The 27,126-nt window shown below is 35.7% G+C and overlaps 1 protein-coding gene across 1 annotated transcript in view; it reads right to left on the bottom strand.

Annotated features, from left to right (window-relative positions):
• Nucleotides 1-27,126, bottom strand: part of DARS1 (aspartyl-tRNA synthetase 1) — an 83,729-nt gene continuing 56,603 nt past the window's right edge. The window contains exons 7-16 of the mRNA XM_032145575.2: nt 26,781-26,840; nt 18,333-18,444; nt 16,731-16,865; nt 14,390-14,537; nt 9,896-10,042; nt 8,129-8,171; nt 5,847-5,927; nt 4,757-4,868; nt 4,514-4,585; nt 1-491 (exon numbers count right to left, since the gene is read on the bottom strand). Coding sequence (XP_032001466.1) covers nt 400-491; nt 4,514-4,585; nt 4,757-4,868; nt 5,847-5,927; nt 8,129-8,171; nt 9,896-10,042; nt 14,390-14,537; nt 16,731-16,865; nt 18,333-18,444; nt 26,781-26,840 — 1,002 coding nt within the window. The 3' untranslated portion in view covers nt 1-399. The remainder of the gene's footprint in view (nt 492-4,513; nt 4,586-4,756; nt 4,869-5,846; nt 5,928-8,128; nt 8,172-9,895; nt 10,043-14,389; nt 14,538-16,730; nt 16,866-18,332; nt 18,445-26,780; nt 26,841-27,126) is intronic.

Genomic DNA, 27,126 nt, shown 5'->3' with positions numbered 1-27,126 from the left:
TTCAAATACTGAAAATCTAAGACATCAACACTGGGGCCCTTGTAATATAGAAAAGAAAAAAAATTGTACAATCTTAACTGTTTAAAACTCTTAACGTTTACTGTAGTAACAGAATATGAATTTTTGACATAACCATATGAATTTCTCAAGTATTTCCTACTGATGCATGTCTGAAGTTATAAAAATCTTTTTTAAACGAATCTATACTGAATTACTCCAAAAATAACAGTGATACTTTAGGGCCTTGCAAATTTATTCTAGTGCATATTTTAAGTACCTAAAGTACAGCCTGTGCACTAGCAAGTTACTGAAAAGAGTAAGTGTGGCTTTTTTTTTTTTTTTTTTGAGGCAGGGTCTTGCTCTGTCATCCACACTGGAGTTAAGTGGCAAAGTGTGAATTTAAGGAGTGAGTCGTTTGGGATCACGAGGGAACATGGAGGTCTGACGAACATTATGCAATCCCAGAAACAGCATAGTAACTCGTTCCAATCCTGGGGAAGACAAAAATAATGATTAATTCCTTTTTGAAAATCTCTCAGGGTCTTACTTAGAACTACAGACATAAATAAAATTGTTAAACTAAATACTTTTCCTTGTTAGGAAAGAAAATGACTCCTATTATTTTGGGTTTATTTAAAATTGTTTTGAGTATTGATTCAGAATAAAGATGCTACTATAAATGAAAAGGACTAAGTAATATATCCTTAAGTGGTAAGGAGTCTAAAATGTGAACCACAAAAATCTATAAGAATGAACAAAATCTATGATGTAAACAATAAGAAAATTTATAAGCTTGAATGTTTCCAATGATACCACACTCTGATTATACAGCCCAGGCAATGAGGATGAGAGCCATAAACTTGCTTAAGCAATAATAGAAGTATGAGAAAATTTACTGTTAATTCTATAGACATTTAACATGGTGGACCTTATGATAAAAAGCTCTGGAGTACATTATTATACTAAGTGTTTTGACTGTAAAGAAGAAACTGATTTTTGGAAGGTGGTTAACAAGATTATGGTCCCTCCTTTCAATTGATTCTATGTAGAGATGTGAAAAGAATGAAAAAGCTCTTCAGGTATTGATAAGAAACAAATTACAAGATACATTAAAGTATTTCTTCTCTATCTGGACTCATTAAAAAAATGATACATTAAGTAAAAAATGCAAAGTACTAAATGGTTTATATATAATAGTATGCTGCAATTTGTGTAAAAATATTTAAAGAAATGTGTGTGTCTTTTCGTATATGCAAAGGTATCTTTGCAAAGGTTAAGCTGAAAACTAGAAACAATGCTTTCCTGTAGGGAGGCGAATACGCACTATTCTTTTTCCTCCTCCAATTAAAAAAAAGTGTTAAAATACGTATAACATAAAATCTACCATCTGAACCACTTTTAAGTGTCCAGTTTAGTAGTGCCAAATACACTCACAGCATTGTGCAATCATCACTGTCATTCATCTCTATAAGTCTTAAAAAAAATCATGTTTAAGGCCGGGCGCGGTGGCTGACGCTTGTAATCCCAGCACTTTGGGAGGCCGAGGCGGGCGGATCACGAGGTCAGGAGATCGAGACCATGGTGAAACCCCGTCTCTACTAAAAATACAAAAAAATTAGCCGGGCGTGGTGGCGGGCGCCTGTAGTCCCAGCTACTCGGAGAGGCTGAGGCAGGAGAATGGCGTGAACCTGGGAGGCAGAGCTTGCAGTGAGCCGAGATTGCGCCACTGCACTCCAGCCTGGGTGACAGAGCGAGATTCCGTCTCAAAAAAAAAAAAAAAATCATGTTTATATCCAAAGGAATGGGACTGCTGGGTCAAATGGTATTTCCAGTTCTAAATCTTTGAGGAATTGCCATACTGTCTTCCACAATGGTTGAATTAATTTAAAATTCCCACCAACAGTGTAAAAGCATTCCTATTTCTCTGCAACCTTGTCAGCATCTGTTGTTTCTCGACTTTTTAACAATCGCCATTCTGACTGGCGTGAGATGGTATCTCATTGTGGTTTTGATTTGCATTTCTCTAATAATCAGTGATGTTGAGCTTTTCTTCATATGTTTGTTGGCTCATAAATGTCTTCTTTTGAGAAGTGTCTATTCATGTCCTTTGCCCACTTTTTAATGGGGTTGTTTGTTTTGCTTTTTTCTTGAAAATTTGTTTAAGTCCCTTGTGGATTCTGAGTAATAAAGATACATGCACGTGTATGTTCATTGCAGCACTATTCACAATAGCAAAGACATGGGATCAACCCAAATGCCCATCAATGATAGGCTGGATAAAGTAAATGTAGTACATATATACCATGGAATACTATGCAGCCATAAAAAGGAGCGAGATCATGTCTTTTGCAAGGACATGGATGAAGCTGGAAGCCATTATCCTCAGTAAACTAACGCAGGAACAGAAAACCAAACACTACATGTTCTCACTTATAAGTGGGAGCTGAACAATGAAAACACATGGACACAAGGAGGGGAACACACACTGGGGCCTGTCGGGAGGGTGGGGTAGGGGACAGCATTAGGAAAAAGAGCAATGCATGCAGGGCTTAATACCTAGGTGATGGGTTGACAGATGCAGCAAGCCCCCATGGCACATGTTTACCTATGTAACAAACCTGCACATCCTGCACATGTATCCCAGAACTTAAAAAAAAACAAAAAACCATATGTAATGACCTTAACCGGTGCTATTTTTAAAATTCTGCCCAGCTTTATTGAGTTATAATTGACAAAAATTGTATGTATTTACAGTGTATGATGTGACACTCTGATACACTGTGAAATGATTAAATCAAGCTAATTAACACATCTATCATCTTGCATACCTATATTTTTTGTGGAGAGAACATTTAAAATCTACTCTTTTAGCAATTTTCAAGCACACGTTATTACCTGTAGTCACAATGTGGAACAATGGATCTCCAGAACTTAATCATCCTAACTCAATCTTTATAAGCTTTGACCATCTTCTCCCCATTCCAATAACCATTCTACTCTTTGTCTATGGGTTCAACTTTTAAAAGGTACCATATATATGTGAGATCACACAGTATTTGTCTTTCTGTGCCTGAGTTGCTAATTTGTTTAGCATGATGTCCTCTATGTTCATCCACATTGCTACAAATGACAGGATTTCCTTCTTTTTTAAGGCAGAGTGTTATTTCACTATATAGATAAAATAGGTTTGCGTATTCCTAATATGAAAATCCAAAATGCTCCAAAATCTGAGACTTTTTGAGTGCCAACATGATACTCAAAAACATAAACAAAAAAACCAAAAATGCTCATTGGAGCATTTCAGATTTCTAGATTTGGCATGTTCAACCAGTAAGCACAATGCAAATATGATTAACACCTGAAAAAAATCCAAAATCAGACAGACTTCTGGTCCCAAGCATTTTGGATAAGGGATACTCAATCTATACTTTCTTTATCCATTCATCCACTGATGGACACTAAGGTCATTTCTGTATCTTGGCTATTGTAAATAATGCTGCATTGAACATGGAGTGCACAAATCTCTTCAACATGCTGATTTCATTTCCCTTGGTATATAAGACCAGAAATGGAATTCCTGAATCATATGGTAATTCTCTTTGTAATGTCCAGAAGAATCTCCATCCTGTTTTTCATAATGGCTGTACCAATTTTACATTCCCATCAACTATTTACAAACAAGGATTCCCTTTTCTCCACATCCTTACCAACAATTATCCATTATCTTTTTACTAACAGCCAGAGGTATGAGATCTCATTGAGGTTTTAATCTATATTTCCCTAATGTTGAGTGATGCTGAGCGTTTTTTCATATACCTATTGGCCATTTATATGCAGGTTTTACATTTAGGCCTTTGATCCATTTTGGGTTAATTTTTGTATATGATGTTAGGTAAGGGTGTAATTTCAATCTTCTGCAAATGGACATTAGTTTTCTCTGTACCATCTGTTGAAAAAACTGTCCCTTGACCAATTTTAATTTGAAAATTTTTTAAGTACATTTTGTATTTTCCAAAAAACCGCAAAATAAACAACAAATAAAAACTTCAATGAAACTATACATTCAAAAAAATTTTTAAGAGTGTTTGATATGGACATCCAAAGATGAGTTAAATATTTACCCATTTTAAATTGCAGAGCAGTCCCTTACCTATACTGTAGAAGTGTTCTTAAAGTCAATCAAGTGCTACATCTCAATAAAAACACTTAGCAGCTCTTTGAGGTATTTTAAGGTAGAGCTTTAATTTGTGCTAATGCGAATGAACTCACAGCAGCAGAGAGAAAACAGGATACTCCACTTACAAGACATTTGGCTTCTAAACTCTTAAGAGAAAAAAATGGCTAGAACTTTATGACAATAATATTTTATAACACACAAATTAGCTATTTATTTTCTTTCTTGGAAATCAAATTTTCACTTACGTCGTAATTCACTTTTAAAAATTCTTGTAATTCAAATTTGTATTATACTTAGAATTTATTAACTTATTTGTAAGCAATAACAGAATATTACCAATGCCTCCACCAGCATGAGGAGGGGCTCCAAAGCGGAAGGAATCAATGTAAGCCTTAATTTTCTCCAAATCTGCAAAAAGACACAAAACAAAATATAATTTATCATCTTATTTATCTTAAAAGATCACAAAAGCAATGACTGTCCAATGGAGATTTTTAAAAAGACTGAGAAGTCTTTTAAATGTTTAAAATGTATTATTTTCAGAATATACACTCTCCTAAATTATTTTAAGTTGTTTACCAATTCCATGATGTAAAGCTCTCTCTGTTAGCAGCTGAGGATCATGTATTCTTTGAGCTCCTGACAATATTTCTTCTCCTCTCATGAACATATCGTAAGAGTTGGACTGTTTCTGCAAGAGAAAAACACCACTCCTCAAGTGACTACCATCCTACTTCTATTACATATATACGGAAAAAAATCTCTGCTGCATGAAGAGCAAGTTCATTTTTTCCTACAATTAACAATGCAACCTTGTTCTCTAAAGTAGAATTAAACTACTGAGGGCTGAATAACTTTTTCTTTGTTTATATCAGATTTTGTGCTCTCCTCCCACACCCCCCAATAACAAATCAGAGCGCCACATCTAATTTTTAAGAAGTAGTGCTGATCCTTATTTCACTTTATCATCTGAGATGTTTTTAAGCATGGTATGATTTTGGGGTGACGTTTGGAACTCCAAGTTATCAACAGGTGTGTCTTTAAATTATTATTATTTTTACTTTAATCCCCTGTCTTTCAACAAACCAGTGGTTCCCAAAGTGTGATTCCTGGACCAGTAGCTTCAGTATTACCAGAAATTTGTTAGTTGGGGCCTGCAAATTATCAGGCTCCCATTCCCGAGCAACTAATGAGAAATTCTGCCTCAGCAACTGGTGTTTTAAAAAGCCCTTCAGGTGATTCTGATGCATGGTAAAGTTTAGAAACCACTAAAATGGAAAAATGGTAAAAGACCGTAAGACATTATTTAGATTATTAACTCCCAGGATACAAGTGAATTCCCAGTTTAAGGTCAATGACAGGATGATTTGCTAAAGTATGCAAATCTAGTAGTACTATTTATAATTTACATAGTCTTTCTCCCTCATAAATCTTCAGAAAAATGACCAAGGAAAATGATTTTAACATAGGTTTTTAAAACTAATTTTCTAGAATATTCAAATTTTACAATATCATTTTGACCAGTGGTGACAGACATCAGTGGTAACATGTATGTCTATCAAAACTGCAAATTATTAATGAAAACCATTATCCCCATTATACAATCTGACAGTGACAATAAAATTTCCCTTCTGCCCCAAAATGGGTTACTTAAAACCAAATTACTTACGGGATTTCTTGGGTCAGGCATGGTATAGAAAGGTCTTACAGCCAATGGATATTTATCAAGAATATAAAAATCTGTATCATACTATAAAAAGAATAAATGCAATTAAAATACATTTTAAAAAAGTAAAATGGCTAACATTTTGGTAATTAACTTTTTTTTTTTTTTTTGAGACGGAGTGTCGCTCTGTCGCCCAGGCTGGAGTGCAGTGGCGCGATCTCGGCTCACTGCAAGCTCCGCCTCCTGGGTTCACGCCATTCTCCTGCCTCAGCCTCTCCGAGTAGCTGGGACTACAGGCGCCCACCACCATGCCCGGCTAATTTTTTTGTATTTTTAGTAGAGACGGGGTTTCACCATGGTCTCGATCTCCTGACCTCGTGATCCGCATTCCTCGGTCTCCCAAAGTGCTGGGATTACAAGGGTGAGCCACTGCGCCCGGCCAGTAACTAACTTTTTTATACAAAAATTTTGGTTCTTCATAATTACTCTAATTATATTGTATATACAATGAATATCTTGCTTTTTTTCAAGTAACATTTTTATCCTATAGCATTTTGCCATGGTGTCATAAATTCTTGTAATACCTAATTTTCAGGCATTACTTATTATCCATAGTTTTTAAATTTTTTTTTTTTTAAGAGATGGGGTCTTGCTCTGTTGCTTAGGCTTGAGTGCATGATGAGATCATGGCTTAAGCAGGAGCCTGGCTAATTTTTAAAATTTTTTGTAGAGATGGAATCTCGCTATGTTTGCCCAGGCTGGTCTGGAACTCCTGGCCTCAAATGATCCTCCTACCTTGGCCTCCCAAAGTGCTAGAATTACAGGCATGAGCCACAGTGCCAGGCCTACCGTTTAAATATTCATTTTTTTGGTTTTTTGTTTTTTTTGAACATGTAAGCCCTTTCTAATTTCTCCCCCATTCTAAATTATGCTTTGATAAACATCTTTAATTTTTACTTTTTTCTTTGTTATTCTAGTTCATCTAGTCATTCTGATGTATTTTATAATGAAAAAAATTATCTCAAATCCTTTTGGTTGTTATAGAAACTGTATTTAAAGTCTATGAATTATTTTGGGAAATTTGACGTATCTTACAGTATTCATCATTGAAAAACATGGATTATCTTCCCAAGAATTTAAATTTTTATCTAGATATATACATGAGATTTTGGTAGTTTTCTTCAAATGAATGCTACAACTGAAAGAAATACATGACATTAACTTGAAATTACGACTTTTTTTTAGAGAATGCTTACTATGTGACCTAGATTTAATTAAAAATAAATAAATTACATTTGAGGGCCGGGCGCGGTGGCTCATGCCTGTAATCTCAGCACTTTGCGAGGCCAAGGTAGGTGAATCACCTGAGGTCAGGAGTTCGAGACCAGCCTGGCCAACATGGTGAAACCCCATCTCTACTAAAAATACAAAAAATTAGCTGGGTGTGGTGGTGGGCGCCTATAATCCCAGCTACTCGGGAGGCTGAGGCAGAAGAATCACTTGAACCCAGGGGGTGGAGGTTGCAGTCAGCCAAGATAGTGCCATTGCACTCCAGCCTGGGCAACAAGAGCAAAACTCCGTCTCAAAAAAAAAAAATTACATTTCAACAGTTTTTGACTTTCAACATTTTTGATAAAACTTGAGATGAGGATGTTAACAGCTGACAAACTGAAATTGGCTCTGCTGAAACAGCATTTTAAAGGTATAAACCGAATATTGTATGACTTCAGAAATATCAGTTCTCTAGTCTAACAGTTTCAACTGCAACCAGTAGGAGGAGCTCAAGGACTAATTTTCCTTTTCATTATATCTTAAAATTTTTAAAAAGATGATACTAAGTTTAGCTTTTATTCTCTTTGGAGTCTTCATTTTAGAAAATGAGATTGCAAAGTAGCTATTACATAAGAGGCAGAGAGGAAGCTCATTCATCTTTAAGTCTCATAAGACAGCAGGGGTACACAGGGAAGATCATTTCTAAATAATTTCAAATAATTTGGAGGTCATTTCCAACTAATCCGACATAGGTATCACTTTTAGAGACACCTCAGAACAACTTCGTAGAAATATTAAATACTGAGTTAATCAGATCATCTGGGAGAAAGGCAGGCTGTCTGAATATTTCTCAATTTTCTAAGAAAAAAATTTTTTAATGTTGTCCTTCTTCAGTTTTTATTTATTCCAGAATCACACCATTCTAGGAAGCTCAGACCCCTTTGCAATTGTTTTTAGTCCCAAGAGACATTTCAGAATTAGAAAAAGAAATCCAGCATATACAAGAATCCTACCTTTTCCTTTACCAAATGACCCAACAGCTTTTCATTTGGTGTGCTGAAAAAGAAACGTGAAATCAGTGTTTGAAGATCAAATGGCAACTTAAAAACGTTAATAAGGAACTTCTTCTATTTGAGTTTCTCAAGGGATTACAAAATTTGGCCAAAACACGCAGTTGTCTATTCTGCTCTTTTTTTAAAAGGCAAGTACTACTGAAAATCACTTATGAGTATACCTTGGTACAGTGACTCAGTGCTTAGTAGATGCTGCTCAAATATTTAATTAAAGCAATAAACAGAATATAGCAATTCATTGATTCAGAAATATCATGGATGAAGTAATTTCCTACAATTACACATAATAAAAGTTCGCTATACTAATATGGGCTAGTCTTGCCATGAAATAATCTTCCCTTTTTGGTACTCTTTATCAATGGTTTATGAAATAAAAATTAGTATTATCCAAGGTTTTAAAAGTGTTTATATAAACATGTTACATTTCTATAGCCAAGAGGTAGCTACTTTAGCTTCTATCTTATGTAAAAACAATTTCTAAAATACTTAAAAAAATACTACCCAAGCTTATAGGATTTTCATTTTGCCTTAAAATGTCATCTAGCAATGCAGGCAATGTTTAAAGCCATATATATATTTTTTGTTAAACAAAAATAAAGGGTTTTGGGTGAATTGTTTTTTGAGAAACCCTAAAAAGTGACAATAATCATTTCCTTTCCCTCCTAAATACATATGTATTGTGATGGTTTAAAGGAATCATTGAAGGAAGTCTTGAATAAAATATAAGTAGATAGACATTTTCAACCTTTACATGTTTTGTTTATTTATTTTTCACAGACAGGCTTTCACTCTATCACCCAGGCTAGAGTACAGTGGCATGATCATAGGTTACTACAGCCTTGATAATCCTGGGCACAAGTGATCCAATTGCCTCAGCCTCCGGAGTAGTTGGGACTACAGGTGTGTGCCACCATGTTCAGCTAAATTTTAAATTTTTTTGTAGAGACAGCATCTCTCTGTGTTGTCCAGGCTGGTCCCGAAATCCTGGCCTCAAATGATCCTCCTACCTTGGCTTCTCAAAGTACTGGGATTACAGGCATGAGCCACCATGCCCAGCCTCAACCTTTATTAAACTGCATAATTTGTTTCAAAATTGTAAGTCGTATGATCTAAATTTAGATAATACTATACCAAATACTATATATAATATAGTATGTATGATACTATATAAACAATATTGACTTCTATGACTTTTGGATGTTAACAGTTTATACCCCGATCCTGTGTGGGGATGGATTTAGACTGCTGTCTACCTTCTCTAATACCACTAATTTGGAAAGAGAAGTAACATATTAGAAGATAAAATCACAGGCAAAACTCTCTATACTCTTTAAAGAGTTACAAACATAAGGGAAAATAAGAGAAAATGGTGTTTATAAACAAAATTATGAAAACTTAGGCAAACTATAGTAAACATTTTTATTTCAGATCACACATTATATAAAAGAGCATCATACTGTATACCAAAGTTAATAAAATATAAGTGTATTAGGTGAAAAAAATCATTTATTAATATTTTCATTTTCTCTTATCTTAAACCAAATTACTAGGTTTTAAAAATCACAAAGATAACTTGGAGGACAGGTCAATAGGTGCAGCAAACCACCATGGCACAAGTATACCTTTGTAACAAACCTGCACGTTCTGCACATGGATCCTGGAACTGAAGTAAAAAAAAAACAAACAGAAAAAACCACAAAGACAAACCTCAGATCGTCTTCATCTCCCATTTCGACTCCAGCTTCCCTAAGCATAGCCAATGCTTCACAATATTCTAGTCTTAGAGTTGGTTCCAAAAATTTGAATGGCTCACATGGGAACTGTTTATTCACCGTTTGAATTTCAGTCTGAAACCTATTTGCAGAATGATTTAGTTAATAAAATGTATGAGATAAATGGTTCCCCCACAAGAGGTCACTGTGGCAATATACAAAAATCAATCTTTGAATCAGTATATACACCAGGAAAAGCATTATCAAATTATTAAAGAATAAAATTTAAATACTTCAAATATTTAACACCATTTTTCAATCTCGTTTTTGTAACCACAGTAACATCAAAGGATTAAAAATTTTCTTTATAATTCATATCAGTTAATATGGTTAGAAATATAAAATGCCCATTTTATGAAACATTACAAAAATCTGACTTTTTAATCTTTAACAATTCTTGTTATCACTGAGGAAGACCAAATTAATGAGTATTTGTCTTATCTTCCCCCATCAGTATTACACTGTATGTTCAGGGGAGTGCCAATTTCTTTCCCATTTTGATAATCTCTATAGTACAATGCCTACCCTACATATATAGAAGGTACAGGACAATGTTTACTGCACTGAGCTGAATTTCCGCTATGGAAGACAATATTTTATCGAGATTTTAAAAGTCTATTTTTGGCCGGGCGCAGAGGCTTACACCTGTAATCCCAGCACTTTGGGAGGTGGATCACTTGAGGTCAGGAGTTCAAGACCAGTCTGGCCAACATGGTGAAACCCCATCTCTACTAAAACTACAAAAATTATTTGGGTGTGGTCGGGAGGCTGAGGCAGGAGAACTGTTTGAGCCTGGGCAGTGAATGTTGCAGTGAGCCAAGATCGGCCATTGCCCTCCAGTCTGGGCGACAGAGCAAGACTCCACTCAAAAAAAGAAAAAAAGAAGTCTATTTTTACTGGAGTATTTATGTATTAAATGATGGCTGGGATTTGCTTCAAAATAATAGTGAATGAGGGAAATGGGTAAACAAAATTGGCCACAGGTTGACAAGGACTGAAACTGGCTGATGAGTTCATGGGGGCTCATTAGACTATTGCACATCCTTTCGTATGTGTTTGAAATGTTTCCATAATTAACAGACTTGAAAAAAGTATGTTTTTATTTTATATACAGAAAAAAAAGTATGTGTGTATTTTATATATAGAATTCTTTACCTAGAATTTACATTCTATTTTTATTTTTTTTTTATTTCTGAGACAGGGTCCCACTCTGTTGCTCAGGCTGGAGCACAGTGGTGCAATCTTGGCTCACCACAACCTCGGCCTTCTGGGCTTAATCGATCCTCCCACCTCAAGCCTCCTGAGTAGCTGGGACTACAGGTATGTGCCACTATGACTGGCTAATTTTTTGTTACTTTTTGTAGAGATGGGGTTTCACCATGTTGCCCAGGCTGGTCTTGAACTCCTAGGCTCAAGCAATCTGCCCGTCTCGGCCTCCCAAAGTGTTAGGATTACAGATGTGCACCATGCCTGGCCTAGAATTTATATTCTCAAAATTAAAACACTACCATTTCTTGGTCTTACAGGCTTTCATGGGAATAATAAAGCTTAGCCATTGATTTATTAAAATCTTGATGTAAGAAGGGTTAGAAAGACCCCATAATTGATTTTTTAAAATTTATTTTTTATTTTTTTAGATGGAGTCTTGCTCTGTTGTCCAGGCTGGAGTGCAGTGGAGCTGTCTCGGCTCACTGCAACCTCTGCCTGCCGGGTTCAAGCAATTCTCCTGCCTCAGCCTCCCAAGTAGCTGGGACTACAAGCGTGTGCTACCATGACTGGCTAATTTTTTGTATTTTTAGTAGAGATGGGGTTTCACCATGCTGGCCAGTCTGGTCTCAAACCTGACCTCCTGATCTGCCCACCTCGGCCTCCCAAAGTGCTGGGATTACAGGCGTGAGCCACCGAGCCCAGCCCCCAATTGATTTTTAAATAGCTTTTCTTTGCTTTATATATCAACTCCCATTCATCATGTCTATCAATGGTAGTACAAAAATATGACTATCAATACTTTAAAATACATTTATATATGTATTTTATACACATATACATATTTGGATATATATATGATACATATACATACAATATAATACAAATACATTTGTACATGTATTTTTCTATGAGAGGTAAATACTAATAATAAACATGACAGGAACATGACACAGGTCAGATAACCCAATAAACAAGTGACACCAAAACTTAAAATTCCTAAATGACTTGAAGAACATACAAAGAAGGCTTTTATTTTCAAATTGCCACCTTAACTCTACTGAAAAAGTTCAGCAGTAATGGCGTTTGAGTCTAATTTGTAAGCAGAGATTTGATTAATCCCAAGGACTCAAATTCATGCTTGGTCTGTTATAAAAATCAAAGTGGAAATGTCAAACTCTATTATTTAATAGAGAAGCTATCAGTATTTTTAAAAAATGAGTTTCTGAAACTTTCTTGAATTATAAATGTGAACAGACAATGAGAAAAGCTGTGTGTGTTCCTTCATTGTAGTTCTAAAGTATATTTCGTTTTATAACGACAATGTTATCAGTTGTTCCATGAACCATTGAAAATTGATTAAAATAAACTGCATCAAAATGTTTTAGAGAACAAAGATATAAAAAGAAAAAGGCTGTCTGCAATTAACTAGCCATCAAAGGTACAAAGCTGCAGAGAATGCCTGGAAATATTGGCACTTATGCTACAGTATTCTTAAGATCAGTGATTAATTTCTACATTTTATTTATTTTTTTGAGACAGAGTCTTGCTCTGTTGCCCAGGCTGGAGTGCAGTGGCGTGATCCAGCTCACTGCAACCTCCACCTCCTGGGTTCAAGTGATTCCCCTGCCTCAGCCTCCCAAGTAGTTGGGATTACAGGCGTGTTCCACCATGCCCGGCTAATTTTTGTATTTTTAGTAGAGATGGGGTTTTGCTAATTTGGCTGGGTCGGTCTTGAACTTCTGACCTCAAGTGATCCACCTGCCTTGGCCTCCCAAAGTGCTGGGATTACAGGCGTGAGCCACCTTGCCTGGCCAATTTCTACATTCTTAAACATACTCATTAGCCTTGCAATGCAGTAAATAAAATTCATATTTTTGAACTCTTTTAAAATACCAATGAAACATATCAAATACATCAACAAGGAATAGTTGAATTGCTGGTCTTCAAATAAAATTTTAAATATGATCTTCTGTCAGTTATTAAAATGCTAGCTTAGACTATTATAGCTTACCTAATACTTGAAATACAGTCACAAATAAAGAGGGAAATATAGAGACTTTCTTAATCAACTTGACTCGCTTCTATTTTCTTTTCCTATTTTCTCCATGTTAAACATCATCATAAGTAAACAACTTTCAATGACCTTTAAAGGGAAGAGCTCTTTGCTAGTTTAGAGGGTGTAGGTGAAGTGGACATTCTACATAATTCAATTTTCTGAACATCTAAAACACATGTAATATTTCTGTAAATGTTAATTCATCAGATCGAAATAGGTTTAAACATCCCTTCAGTCTACTAGTTTCTAATCTTTTCTGAGCACTCAATGTAAATATAAATTGATTTAAGAATTAACCATATTTGACCAGGCTTAATTTACATGTCAACAGATTCAGTTGACTGAAGGAACTTTTCGCCTCTCAGGTGGGTAATAATGCTATTTCCACTTAATGGCTGAGGAAACTGAGGCACAGAGTTAAATAACCTGCACAAGGCCCACACAGAGAAGCAGCAGAGCTGGGATTTGAACTCAGGCTATCTGGATGTTGCTGAATCCATACTATTTCCCAAATAATAAACTGTTAAAAGTAACACATGCTGTATTTCTTGAGACATTCGGGACGTCAGTATAAAGGAAACAAAAACAACAACAAAATACAGTTGGATTGTTCACAATGTGGTAAATTTACTAACAAAATAGAGGTTAATTAGTTGAGCCCCCAAATGATTTGGATTCAGAAGCAGTATTCTGAGTGTAGATTTTTCCAACCAATTAAATGGATCATCTAACTGATAAATCTTTATACATATGTTCATAGAAACTTAAGTTTGTATGTTTAAATTGAAGAATTTTTTTTTTTTTTTTTGAAACAGAGTCTCGCTGTCGCCCAGGCTGGAGTGCAGTGGCGCGATCTCGGCTCACTGCAAGCTCCATCCCCCAGGGTTCACGCCATTCTCCTGCCTCAGCCTCCCGCATAGCTGGGACTATAGGCGCCTACCACCTCGCCCGGCTAATTTTTTTTTTTGTATTTTTAGTAGAGACGGGGTTTCACCGTGTCAGCCAGGATGGTCTCGATCTCCTGACCTCGTGATCCACCCACCTCGGCCTCCCAAAGTGCTGGGATTACAGGCGTGAGCCACCGCGCCCGGCCTGAAGAATTTTTTTTTACAGATCCCAAACATTTGAAATTAAGTCCATCTAGGTGCATAAAATACTTTTTACCTTTCTTGAAGTCCTTTGAATATTTGTACCATGGTGTCAGCAATTTCTTCCATAACTTCGTGGTAATGGTAATTAAAAGCCATTTCAATGTCCAAACCAACAAACTCAGTTAGATGTCTATGGGTATTAGAGTCTTCCGCTCTGAATACTGTGAAGTTAATAAAAGAAATAGAGAGCAAATACTGTTTTCAATTTTGGATAAATTGGGATTTAAATACAAAATTTTATTTAGTTGGATTCCAGTGGTATTATTTTCATATTACAGGGCTGGAAGGACCTCTGATGAACCATCTGTTTGAGCATTCTCTTGGACAGCAAGTTCATTACAAACTCCTACGGTCATGCAATAAAAGCCGTACCAAATGTAAATTAATAAGAGAGGTTCACGAGAACCCTGGGGGAATGCAAGAGCCTGAGGTGTCTTCTCAATATTTAAAAATACATTCAATTATGACCAAGATAGTGAGTTCTTCTCAATTTTATTAAAACCTGACTCAAACTAAGTGAAAGTCTACAAATAAAGTAACATACATATTCCATTTGACTACAGTAGTCATTTATAGGAATATTTGTGATGTGAAAGATGACTCGAGCTACAGTCAGGAAGACTGGACAGGAGGAAAAGGCACTGAGGATATTAAGAGCCATTAGCTCAGTCCAACTAATATCCAGTCCAGCCAATATCCAGTCCAGCCTTAATATCCTCAGTGCCTTTTCCTCCTGTCCAGTCTTTTTGACTCTAGCTCGACTCACCTTTCACATCACTAATATTCCTATAATACATCCTTGCTCAGAAACTTAACAATGGTTCCCAAATGACTACTGTAGTAAGACATAACATGACAAAAAAACCCTAAAACCTTTATGCTTTCATAAGTTTATCCTAACCTATATTTCTCACTTCTTAATAGTTAACTTGTCTTATTTTTGTTTTCTTGTGTAATTCTTGCTCTTTACTTACTCTGCTTCCTGTCTAGAATGCCATCTCTGTTGTCTATATATCCTACTTTGCCCTTAAAGCAAATCTCAGTTTGAATTTTCTTTTATGGTGACTTTAGCAAACTCCATTTTCTCTCTTTTTACACTTACTATTTATACTACATAATTAACACCCATTTGCTGATTGTATAGGACAATCTGATTATTTGTTGTGAAAATTATTTGATTATTCCCTATGACTGTGATATGTATGTATGTCTTAGTCTTGTTAGCAGGCACAATATTGATTCCCTTATCACTCAAAGCATGGTCTGGAAATGAGCAGCATCAACAATACCCAGGAACTTGTGAGAACTGCAGAATCTCAGACCTCTCCCCAGATTTACTGATCAGAATCTGCATTTTAACAAGATCTCCAGGTAATCTGTGTGCATATTAACATTTGAGAAGTGCTGGCTGGTTCTTCTTTTATGTACATGGTACCTAGCACAAGGTTATATAAGCAGCAGGTGTTCAACAAATAACTAGTTAATAAATTCAGAAAATTAAGACCCTTAATGATCTTGCCAGTTTCTCTATTAGCAAGTATTTAATTTTTATTAAGGCATCAAAAAACATATGTAAAATAACTTGGTAAGTGTTAAAGTAACGCTGGCTTTTCACTTACAATTAGCTTCAAAAAAGAATCTGCCACATGATTACGTCCCTGTGCTTGACTTTTAGCAAACATTTCTTAAAGACCATATTAATATAATTTATTAAATATAAGATATTTGTTAGTAGTTTCTAATGGACATCAGCACATTACCAATAGTAAAGACAATACAAACAAAATAGTGAAACAGAACAGCTCTGGAATAAAATTAATAGCAAATTAGACAGAGGTACACTGTAAACTTACAGGAGTAAGAAGTTATAAAGGACAAAAACATATATTACTTTGACCACTGCAACTACCTGCTCTTTAGTGCTGATAGGGAGCAGAAAAGAGTCCAAATGGGAGCTAATTCTGTTCTAACTGCACTGAGGTATATTAAAACATATACTTAGGTATATTTCAGATGGTGTATATTTTCAAAAAATGCATTTTTAAAATGACATTCTCAAGATAAAAATTTTCTTCAGCACTCCTGTAAGAATACATATGCTTATAATTGTATTCACATGGAATGATGCTCAACTGTTTAAAGTACTATTGACCATATTATTATTATTATTACTTTTAGGAAAATGTCTACCCAAATATATTATCTCTAACTCAAAGCCTAGCATTTGTGTAGTCAGCAGATAAAATAATTTAAGCTTTCAAAGTGTCTGTACATTATATAAGTAAAATGTTTCTAAAATTGTAACTACTGCATAATTAATGAACTTGGATAAAACATAACTGCCAAAATCTTACCTGGTCCAATACAGAAAACCTTCTCAAAATCAGCACAAATGCACATTTGCTTATATAGCTGTGGGGACTGAGCCAGGTATGCATTATTTTTAAAATATGACACAGTAAAAACATTGGCTCCTCCTTCACTGGCAGCTGAAAGGTAAACATTTATATTATTATAATCAATTGTAAGCTTATCAATGCAAACTTCTAGTTAAAAAGTTTATACTCAGGTAGCTCCACTTTAAGAAAAACTGGAAAATGAAAAATTGTGGCTAAATCATAGTCTATATACATTGTCTTCTATATGATTCTAAATAGTTTATATTTAAACCAGATTTACTTCTTTGGCTATGCTTTTATTTCACTTCTGTGGATATATATGCTCCCTTTCTGCATCAATTTCAAAACTATTAAAGCCCCTTTGGAGTTGTAAAATTTTTTTTTTTAAATGAAAAAAGATATTCTTCATCATTTTTCCTTTTTAAAAAAAACTTCCCCAGGAGCTGGAATAATCATTTTTCTTTTCTTTTCTTTTTTTGAGATGGAGTCTTGCTCTGTCACCCAGGCTAGAATGCCGAGGCACGATCTCGGCTCACTGCAACCTCCGCCTCCCAGGTTCAAGCGATTCTCCTGCCTCAGCCTCCCAAGTAGCTGGGACTACAGGCGTCTACCACCGCGCCTGGCTAGTTTTTGTATTTTTAGTACAGACGGGGTTTCATCATTTTGACCAGGCTGGTCTCGAACTCCTGACCTCGTGATCCACCCGCCTTGGCTTCCCAAACTCCTGGGATTACAGGCATGAGCCACTGTGCCCAGCCTGGAATAATCATTTTTCTAATTATTAAGAATGCAATGTTCAATTTTGAATTTGTAACAAAATGCCATTTGTAACACACTTTCTAGTGTTAAACAAATCTAAAAACGGTAAAATGATTAAGACAAGATTCTCATACAAGAATAAGAATTAGCCAGGTGTGGTGGCTCACATCTGTAATCCCAGCTCTCTGGGAGGCCGAGGCAGATGGATCACCTCAGGTTGGGAGTTCGAGACCAGCCTGACCAACATGGAGAAACCCTGTATCTACTAAAAATACAAAATTGGCTGGGCGTGGTGGCGCATGCTTGTAATCCCAGCTACTCAGGGGGCTGAGGCAGGAGAATCGCTCGAACTCGGGAGGTGGAGGTTCAGTGAGCGAAATTCACAACACTGCACTCCAGCCTGGGCAACAAGAATTAAGGAAATTTTCCCATCATTAGTATTTACTGATTTTACAATGCAGTTTATACAAAACAAAACTGCAATACTAATTTCAAAAGAAATCTATATAACGAAAGTAGTTCCTGGTGTAACTTCTGTAACAAGAATCTTGCTTTGTGTGTTACTGCCTCACATTACAATCATTATCGCAAAATGACTCTTGGAATAAGAAAATGTACTTATTAAAGGTGGTGATATATGATTGTTGCTATATAAGATGGTCTTCAAAATAGTAGTCTCATGGCAATAAACATTAATGGACACTCGGGATTCTCAAGTTAAAAATTTTATTAATATAAAGCAACTCTGGGGAGAGCAAATTCATTTTTAAAAATTAAGACAAGTATTTTGAAGCATACCTGAAATAATTTTAGGAGTTTGGATTTCCACAAAACCTTTGTTAATTAAAGTTTCTCGGAAGAGATGGCAGATGCCAGACTGGAGACGGAAGACTGCCTGACTAGTTGATGTCTAGAAGACAGTAATAAAATGTAATTAAATCAATGTAGTTAGGCACTGTGGAAACCTAACAATTCTTGCTTTCAACATTTTTAAATTCTAATAATTGGAGAGAAGACAAAAGGACACAAATAAATACAAGGCAAAAAGGCATGCTGGAATATAATGGCTATATATGATCATATAAAGGTATTTCACCAGAAACGCTTAGTAAGCAGATGTTTTAATTTGTAGGAATTCCATAAAAGAAAAATGTTTCTTAACAATTAGTGAAACAACTTACTTGTGAATGGTCTTACTGTTTTTTTTTAAAGGCAACCCATAAAGTGAGACATAGCAATGTTTGTGCAGCATACTATTGTTCTAAGTAAGCTTTTGGTACTTGACAATAAATGAATAAAAACCATGTATTTTTATTTTAACCATTACAACAATACAATTGCAGATACTTGTGTATTTGTTCAATTAGATTAAGAAATTAAAAAGAAAAAAAATACAATAAAAGGGGTAGGCATCCCATGACACTGATTTCCAACGTGGTACATAAAACAACAGTAGCACTCCAACTGTGCAGCAGTTACCTGTTCTTTCTATTCTCTCTCTTCCCTCCTTTCTTTCTCAGTTTCTCTGGTCCTCCTATTTTACTTTTAGCCTCAATCAGTTGTGATGATGACCAGAAAGCTCTAGAGGTAATTATCTCTACTTTAGACTAACTTTTGTCCACTTCTCTGGTCAAAAGAAGTGACATTCTTATCTTTAGGTCTTGGCTTATTATATTTCTAAAAAATAGCTATCCTATGGCTAGGTAGGTGTTTAGTAAAACATGTGACCTCAAACCACTAAGTTAGCTGTGAATAACTGAGTTAGGTGAAGAAGGTGTCTTCTTAGTCTCATTACAAGAATTTCAATTACTTCTCCCATATCAAAGGGCTCACCCCTTCTGCATTTACACAGTAGTACCCTGTGAAAACACTGTTAATAATGGAATGATTACATTTCTTTCACTCTAAAGAATGATATTTAAATAATCTTGAATTTCTGCAGATCAGATAAAAACATTCATGTAAACTGGTCATATTTAAGTAACATTATTTTATAACTTACATACAAGGTTACAAATCAATAGTTTCTCATAAAACAATGAAAACCATTTCAAAGGTCTTTATAATTTATTAGATTATTTACTTACTCATTTTCAAGATGTCTACATTTAAACTACAGAAAAAGACTTGCGTTTTTTTCACATTATGTGGTTTAGTGAAACATTTGGTTCATCCAATCAAAACAAATGGCATTATCTTCTGCTTTCAAAAACCTAGTGACCTATTTAGCAAAAAGCTGTTTCACTGTTACTGACAAATGTACAGAGATGTATTTCACTTCAGAATATATTCTATAAGAGGGTCACTGAATACATTTTATTGCCGCTTGTCCCTTGGCTAGTTCAACTAAACTTGGCTCCCTGCAACCTCCACCTCCTGGGTTCAAGTGATTCTCCTGCCTCAGCCTCCTGAGTAGCTAGGATTATAGGTGCCCGTCACCACGCCCAGCTAATTTTTGTATTTTTAGTAGAGACTGGGTTTCACCATGTTGGCCAGGCTGGTCTTGAACCCCTGACCTCAGGCGATCTGCTCATCACGGCCTCCCAAAGTGCTGGGATTACAGCCGTGAGCCACGACGCCTGCCTAAACTCACTTCAACATCTTGCTAAATGAAATTAAACTTATGAACTGGTTGTCATAGATTATTTAATATGAATTGAAATTTCACCAATTATGTTTTTGAAAAACTGTACTTCTTCACTTCCTGATTGTACAAACAACTATGTTCATGTGTAACATTTATGGGGAAAATGGATCTGTCATATATAAGAAAAATGATTTTTTTCTCATTAGTTTCTTCAAGGCACTTGCTCATAGGAAGACAGGCACCTACTTGATTAGACAGTGAACAGTTACTCACATGACAATTCTAATACATCCTAATTTCCACCTAGCATTTACATACTGGAGAATATTTTCTAGCAGATTCCAGCTTTTAAATGGTTTAATTTGAAAACCACCAATCACAGGGGTAGATGGGAAAAGAATTAAACAAAAAGGAATTACTAAATATAAGATGTTCTTTAAAAGTAAATAACAAGGAAGAAAAACAAATATTTCAAAATAAATCTTCAACTATTTTGATTATGTATCTTACTAGCAAGAATACCCATTACTGCAAAGAGAATCACATTGTGCGAGCGAATTCAGACTAGCTATCTCTGCTGGTTGGAACAAGACAAAGAGGTAAGATTAGTATCCTGTAAACTCTCTGACTTTGCTCAGAGGAAAATAATGTCCTCAGGCCCAGGTTAGTCAGTTAATTTAGTAGAGGAAGAGTACTAAGCAGACAGCATCAGAGTCTGAGAAACTTTTTGTACCTACTGCTGGGTTGTCTTTCTACATTTATTCCTCTTTCAAAAAGCATTATCATTACATGAGAGAACAACACAATATAGTTAAAATAAGAAATGGTAACGGTATTTTTTCCTCTCCTGATCAAAACAAGACACTCTGGGTAGAACACATCTAAAGAGAAACAAAATCAATTTTTTATAGACTCATTTTAAAACTGTTTCCCTATTACATATTGATTACTACAACTGACTTCTACACGTGTGTAAGAATTTGATGGTTAAGGTAAAAATCAACAATGATCCAACTTATCAGTAAGATTACAGAGTGTATGTAACAAAAGAAAAGTATGTTTAATAGGATAATTATATATTAAATCTATCTCAAATTAAATGCTTCTAAAATATAGTACATAAAATGAATGCAACATATGTTAATTTCAATGCAAATATATAACAACCTTATTTTCAATTGCCAAGGAATGTACAAATACTTTATATATTTAATTTATCATTACTATACTTACCCTTACCTTAAGATACCTAAATGAACAGGAAAAAGGCTTTATCATTTAAGTTATAAACCATACTAATAATATTAGTTTTCTTAATGTTTACATCTAAAAATTGTTTTGGGTCAAACAAATATTTTCATGATTCCATAATATGTAAAAAAATAGTACTTCCTCCTCACTCATTAAACGAATATTTACTATATGCCTCCTGGTACTGGGCTAGGTGTTAGACGATAACGGTGATTACAGAGGGCATGAGGTAGAAGATAATCTAAACAGAAAGCAGAAAACTAATTTTTCTACACTTAAAAAAATTAATTTTAGAAAAACAAAACGAAAAACTCAGTCCTTGAACTTTAGTTCTAAAAAAGCTTGACATTCTTATATTAAAATAGTATTTTTAAATTCTATAGCAAACTTCCCAAAAGTATGGTTGTTAAAATTAAAACACTGCTATTCTGTATTACGTGAAAGATCTGAAATAAGGGGAAAAACAATATTCTGCATTTATAGAATTCCTTTCCCTGAGGTCCTCATAGCACTAGAAAGCAAAATTATATCTTTTGTGGAGAAGAGAGGTAGGTACATGGAGAGAAGTAAGGGTGTTGAAAGAATTCCGATAGGAGACAAAAATTCAAACAAACCCAAACTTTATAAGGCACACTCTTTAATAGTACTTAGCGCCTTACAATCCCCACAACAAATTACTTCCATGTTGTATTAGACTTGTAGCTTTTAAAAATACCTATTTAAGTTATCATCTTAGTTAAGATACCCACTATATCTTTTGCTTTTAATGGCTGCAGAGAATTCCTGTTTATTTATGGTTTATCAGGTTACAGAGACACTACTGTGAAGCTGGACTAGGGGTCAGGAGAGATAGTAGAAAAGGAAGTGGGAAAGACATTTCTAAAATGATATCTGATTTAATTCCAAAGGGAACTATTATTTTAAAAAATCAGATTTATGTAGAACTTTTTTTTTTTTTTTTTTTTTGAGACGGAGGCTTACTCTGTTGCCCAGGCTGGAGTGCAGTGGTATGATTTCAGCTCACTGCAACCTCTGCCTCCAGGGTTCAAGCGAATCTCCTGCTTCAGCCTCCTGAGTAGCTGGGACTACAGGCACATGCCACCACGCCTGGCTAATTTTTTTGTATTTTTAGTAGAGACGGGGTTTCACCACGTTGGCCAGGCTGGTCTTGAACTCCTGACCTCAAGTGATCCACCCACTTCAGCCTCCCAAAGTGCTGGGATTACAGGCATGAGATACCACGCCTGGCCAGATTTATGTAGAATTTCTTTTTCCTTTTTTCTTTTTGAAATGGAATTTCTTTCTTGTCGCCCAGGCTAGAGTGCAATGGCGTGATCTTGGATCACTGCCAACCTCTGCCTCCTGGGTTCAAGCGATTCTCCTGCCTCAGCCTCCCAAGTAGCTGGGATTACAGGTGCCCGCCACAATGCCTGGCTAATTTTTGTATTTTAAGTAGAGATGGGGTTTCATCATGTTGGCCAGGCTGGTCTTGAATTCCTGACCTTAAGTGATTCACTGCGCTCGGCCAGAATTACATAGAATTTCTAATCGAACAAAAGTAATATCTGTGAGAAAGAATCTGAGCTGTCTGCAATTGCTATTACATTACATATAATAACAATTGCAACAGGGGGATTCCAGCTGTGTGTTCAGGTTAACTCTGTGTCAAGACATTCCAACACATATCCATTCATTCTAACGTATGACAAAAACACTAGCAGATCAAGTATGTATGTCCTATGGAGGGACCCTGTGATCCATAGCAGTGCTGAGCATCCTTAAAATGTTTTTCTAATTGATGCATTGGTCTTGAGGTCAACAGTTATGACATCCCTGAGGATACCTCCCCTTGACTATTTCAGACTGTCCAGATCTACTTTCAAAGAACTCCTATAGCTGTGGTGATCAAACACCTATCATTTTCATGGCAGCCCCGAGTTCCCAATTTTCTGCCCACTGCTGACACAAACCAGCATTTCTTAAACTTGTCTTTTGCCTTCTTCTATCATTTCTGTCATACTGGGTATCTCTCGTACTAGTACTTAATATTTTCCTTTAAATCACATTTTAAAACTTAACTAATTCTAAGCAATAATATCCATGAAAACATGGATTTTATTTGCTGGTTATATTGTATAGCTATTAAAATAAAAAATGTTCATCTGTTTAACACCCAGAAATCACTGTGTACCTCCAGTGGTAAAGGTATCATACTTGGGAAAACACTGCAAAACCACTGAAATGTCATATAAGTTTCAATATATTGGCATCAAAACTATATTGCCAGGATAATCTCTTACATTACAAAATTACAAAACTTCTCTTAAACAGTTGAGATTTTAATTTTTAGTTTGGAAAATATGTATAGAAAGTAATGAGCTAGGCAATGTGTTAGAAGATGGGCTATTGATATTATCTAATTTTTCTTTGTTTAAGCGTTTTGTGGCTTTGTTAATAGAAAGTTTCAGGGAGATATGGCAAATAGGCTTATTTCCAATCAGTTAGTGGAGGCTGCCCTGAGTGCTGTGTGGCTACTTGAAGCTCATCAAGAATAATATGTATGTGGTATGTTGTGCCTGAATGGGGGCATTTGCCATGAATGTAATTCTTTTCTCTTGGACAGACTGTTAACTTAAGGCAAGTACATGAGTTAAAGGGCTAACAGTCTGTCCAAGAGAAAAGAATGGTGAAGACAAAGGTGACAAATTTCAAAACAAAAATATGTAACTGATAAGCTGAAACCACACCATAATAGCAGATAGTTTTCATTCATTAACCCACAGGGTCAAAGTAGAGTTCATTAGTGAACAATAAAATATATGCTCAGATAGCTATTTCTTAATCCCTGCATGCCAAAATATACCTAAACATTCAGGAAAAAAACTTACAGAATTACATAGTAGGGGCTATTTGATAGTGTGATTTCAGAGGTAGCACTGAGGATAATGTGGTGTATTAGCAAACGAAGGAAACTTTAGGAAAGCCATGGGGTCTCAAGGGTTAGGATGCCCATGAGTCCTGAATTGTCTATCCCATGGGCATGTGAAACCAAGTAGCAAAAAAGAGCTGATGATTCACCTTTAAAGATGGCTCAGTTTCTATGCTTACCTGGCAACCCAAGGGAGGGCATCCCTATTAAGGAGACCTCACACTACTAGTCTTATCTCCCCAACAAAATGATGTGTTCTTTGAAGATGACCAACACATATTCCACAGTATAAGAAACCTGTAATACGAACATAATAAATATTTTGTAGACTAGCTACAGTACAGGGGGTTTAGATAAAGAAATAAAATAAATAGACTGTAATTTTGAACCAACTAATCCATTCGTATTTGGGAAAAGTACTTAAACAATGATTCTCAAGAGGGAAGACTAACATTTACTCCTAGGACAACCTTCACCTGTACCTAAGAGTGAGGTGAAATAAAGGGGACAATTCTGATCTAAAGGGAACTCTCCTGAATAGGTTCCCAGAAAACCCTCCTAACAACCTGCTAACCTATGAGGATGAAGCTAATTTGCCGTGCCAATCTGGAATATGAGCTATGTGAGTGCTATGTATGAAAAGGGCGCCAAAGACATTTTAATTCACTTTTCTAGGAATGAAAATTGCTTTAACCTTCTTGGGGGCTGGAAGGTAAAGTATTTTTAATCAGGGCACCTGCCTGTAAAGTTCAGAGAGAAAACAATTCATATACAAGAAAAAAGTTAGGCTACACTAGAACCTAAAGGAGGATATATCTTAGAACGTTTGTATTATAGAAGAAGAACGGCAATTTTGCCTTTTATTTCCAAATTCTTTAACCCTTGACTTTGCTGACAGTCTATGAAAGAGCTAGTTGGGGACTAAATTAGATAGTAGTTTATTTTTTGTGGAGACAGGATCTTGCTCTGTTGCCCAGACTGGAGTGCAGTGGTACAAACACAGCTCACTACAGACTCAACCTCCTGGGCTCAAGCAATCCTCCTGCTTCAGCCTCCTGAGTAGCTGTGACCATAGATGTATGCCATCATGCTTGGCTAATTTTTAAATTTTTTAACGAGACAGGGGTCCCGCCATGTTGCCCAGGATGGTTTTAAACTCCTGCGCTCAAGCGTTCTTCCCACCTCAGGCTCCCAAAGTGTTGGGATTACAGATGTGAGACACTGCACCAAACCAAGACAGTAGTTTAGAAGGAAACTAAGGTGCTTAAAAACTTAGAGTTACTAATGTACACAACATCTCCCAAAATGTAAAGTCAAAGAGTTAAACATGTGAATGCTTGCAAGGGCCAAATAACATGAATGAATGAAATGAATGATATTTGCTGGGTGGTGCAGGGCAAAGCAAAAGACAGTGTAAGAAACCTGTATATGTCCCATCTAGCATGCTAGCTCATGTTCCAGATTCTCCCCTTTTTAAGAAGTGTCATCCAGATTTTAAGGTGAAAACCCATTTTTTCAATGGTGGCAATGAATTTAAACAAAACAAAACAACCCAAAACCCAAAAACCCCTCAGGCCAAATTCTAGAGGCACAAACCAATAATAACTTGTGTGAACAACTAGCAAGGGCAAATAAATAAAGAAAGATATCTCACTCCTGTGGCCAACATACATGAAAAACCTGAGGTTTCTAGGTAGTATCAAGAGGACTTTGGATTACTGCTTGCTTTTCCTATACAAATTAAAATGGAAAAGGTAAAAGACAAAAAGCAAATAATTAGGAATAACATGAGTATATAATAAGGGTAGACTCACATGATGGTAGAAGAGCCAAGAAGAACTCTTAAGGTGACAAAAAATTTGAGCTTGATGTAGAATATTTAAGTAAAAAAGGAAGATGTGGTCAAAATATTAAGAAAGAAAGATGCAATGGTTTTACTACAATAATGATGAAACCACTAAACTCTCTTTCACTTGCAACCAAACCAGAAAGGGAAACTGAAGACCCATGAGACTACTGCATAAACCACCAGAGCCAACTGCTTCTATATTTTTAATTTGGTGCTCCAATCAAATTCAAAGGATTGAAGCATTAATTACTCATCTCCACCTGGTCGATCTAAAATGTGCATGTAATTTTTTTCATAACTTTGTAGTGATATTAACGGTTATGTTTCTACTTGCTGAATAACTTGTCTAAAAAAGATATCACCTGGAAGCAAGATCATTTACTGGCTTCAAATTCATTTGTCATTTTAAAACAAAGAAAGTCAATATCCTGTTAACTAGTATTTAACCGTTCCTGTTGCCTGCAGTTCTTTTTAGGGGAAGGGTCAGTCAGAAAAGGACATTGTTTCCTGTATTATATACTTACTGTCAGGCAAATACCATTTAGCTTTATAAGCCTGAGACAGGTATGGTATCCCTGCCCCTCTCGAATGCGGCATAATCGCTTCACTTAATAAATAAATGAGGCATACCCTAAGATCAATGACTCTGTTGTCTAATCTTGTATCCTGGTTAACAGTAGCTCTTCCTTCCTAAAAAAAAAGAAAAGAAAAAAACAAATTTTACTAATATTTTGAAGAGCACAAAAAATACTTTTAGAAGCCTTGTTTACTTTTAATTGAGTAGGATGTGTGTACGTTAATATTATGCCCGAAAATCAGGGATCTCAAATAATGGTAGAAACACAAAGTGCAGCCAGAGAGAAGTTAGCGTTAAAAGAGAGATGGAAAAAAGACAAAGAATGAACAGATATTAATGGTTTCTTTCCCTCCTCCACCCCTCAAAGCCTTCCCTCATTATTGGGATATAAGAAAAATT

This window comes from Hylobates moloch, unplaced genomic scaffold (assembly GCF_009828535.3).
Source record: "Hylobates moloch isolate HMO894 unplaced genomic scaffold, HMol_V3 SCAFFOLD_24, whole genome shotgun sequence".
Classification (NCBI taxonomy): domain Eukaryota; kingdom Metazoa; phylum Chordata; class Mammalia; order Primates; family Hylobatidae; genus Hylobates; species Hylobates moloch.
The sequence above is the reverse complement of the archived record's forward strand: the minus strand, read 5'-3'. Positions and strand labels throughout refer to the sequence as shown.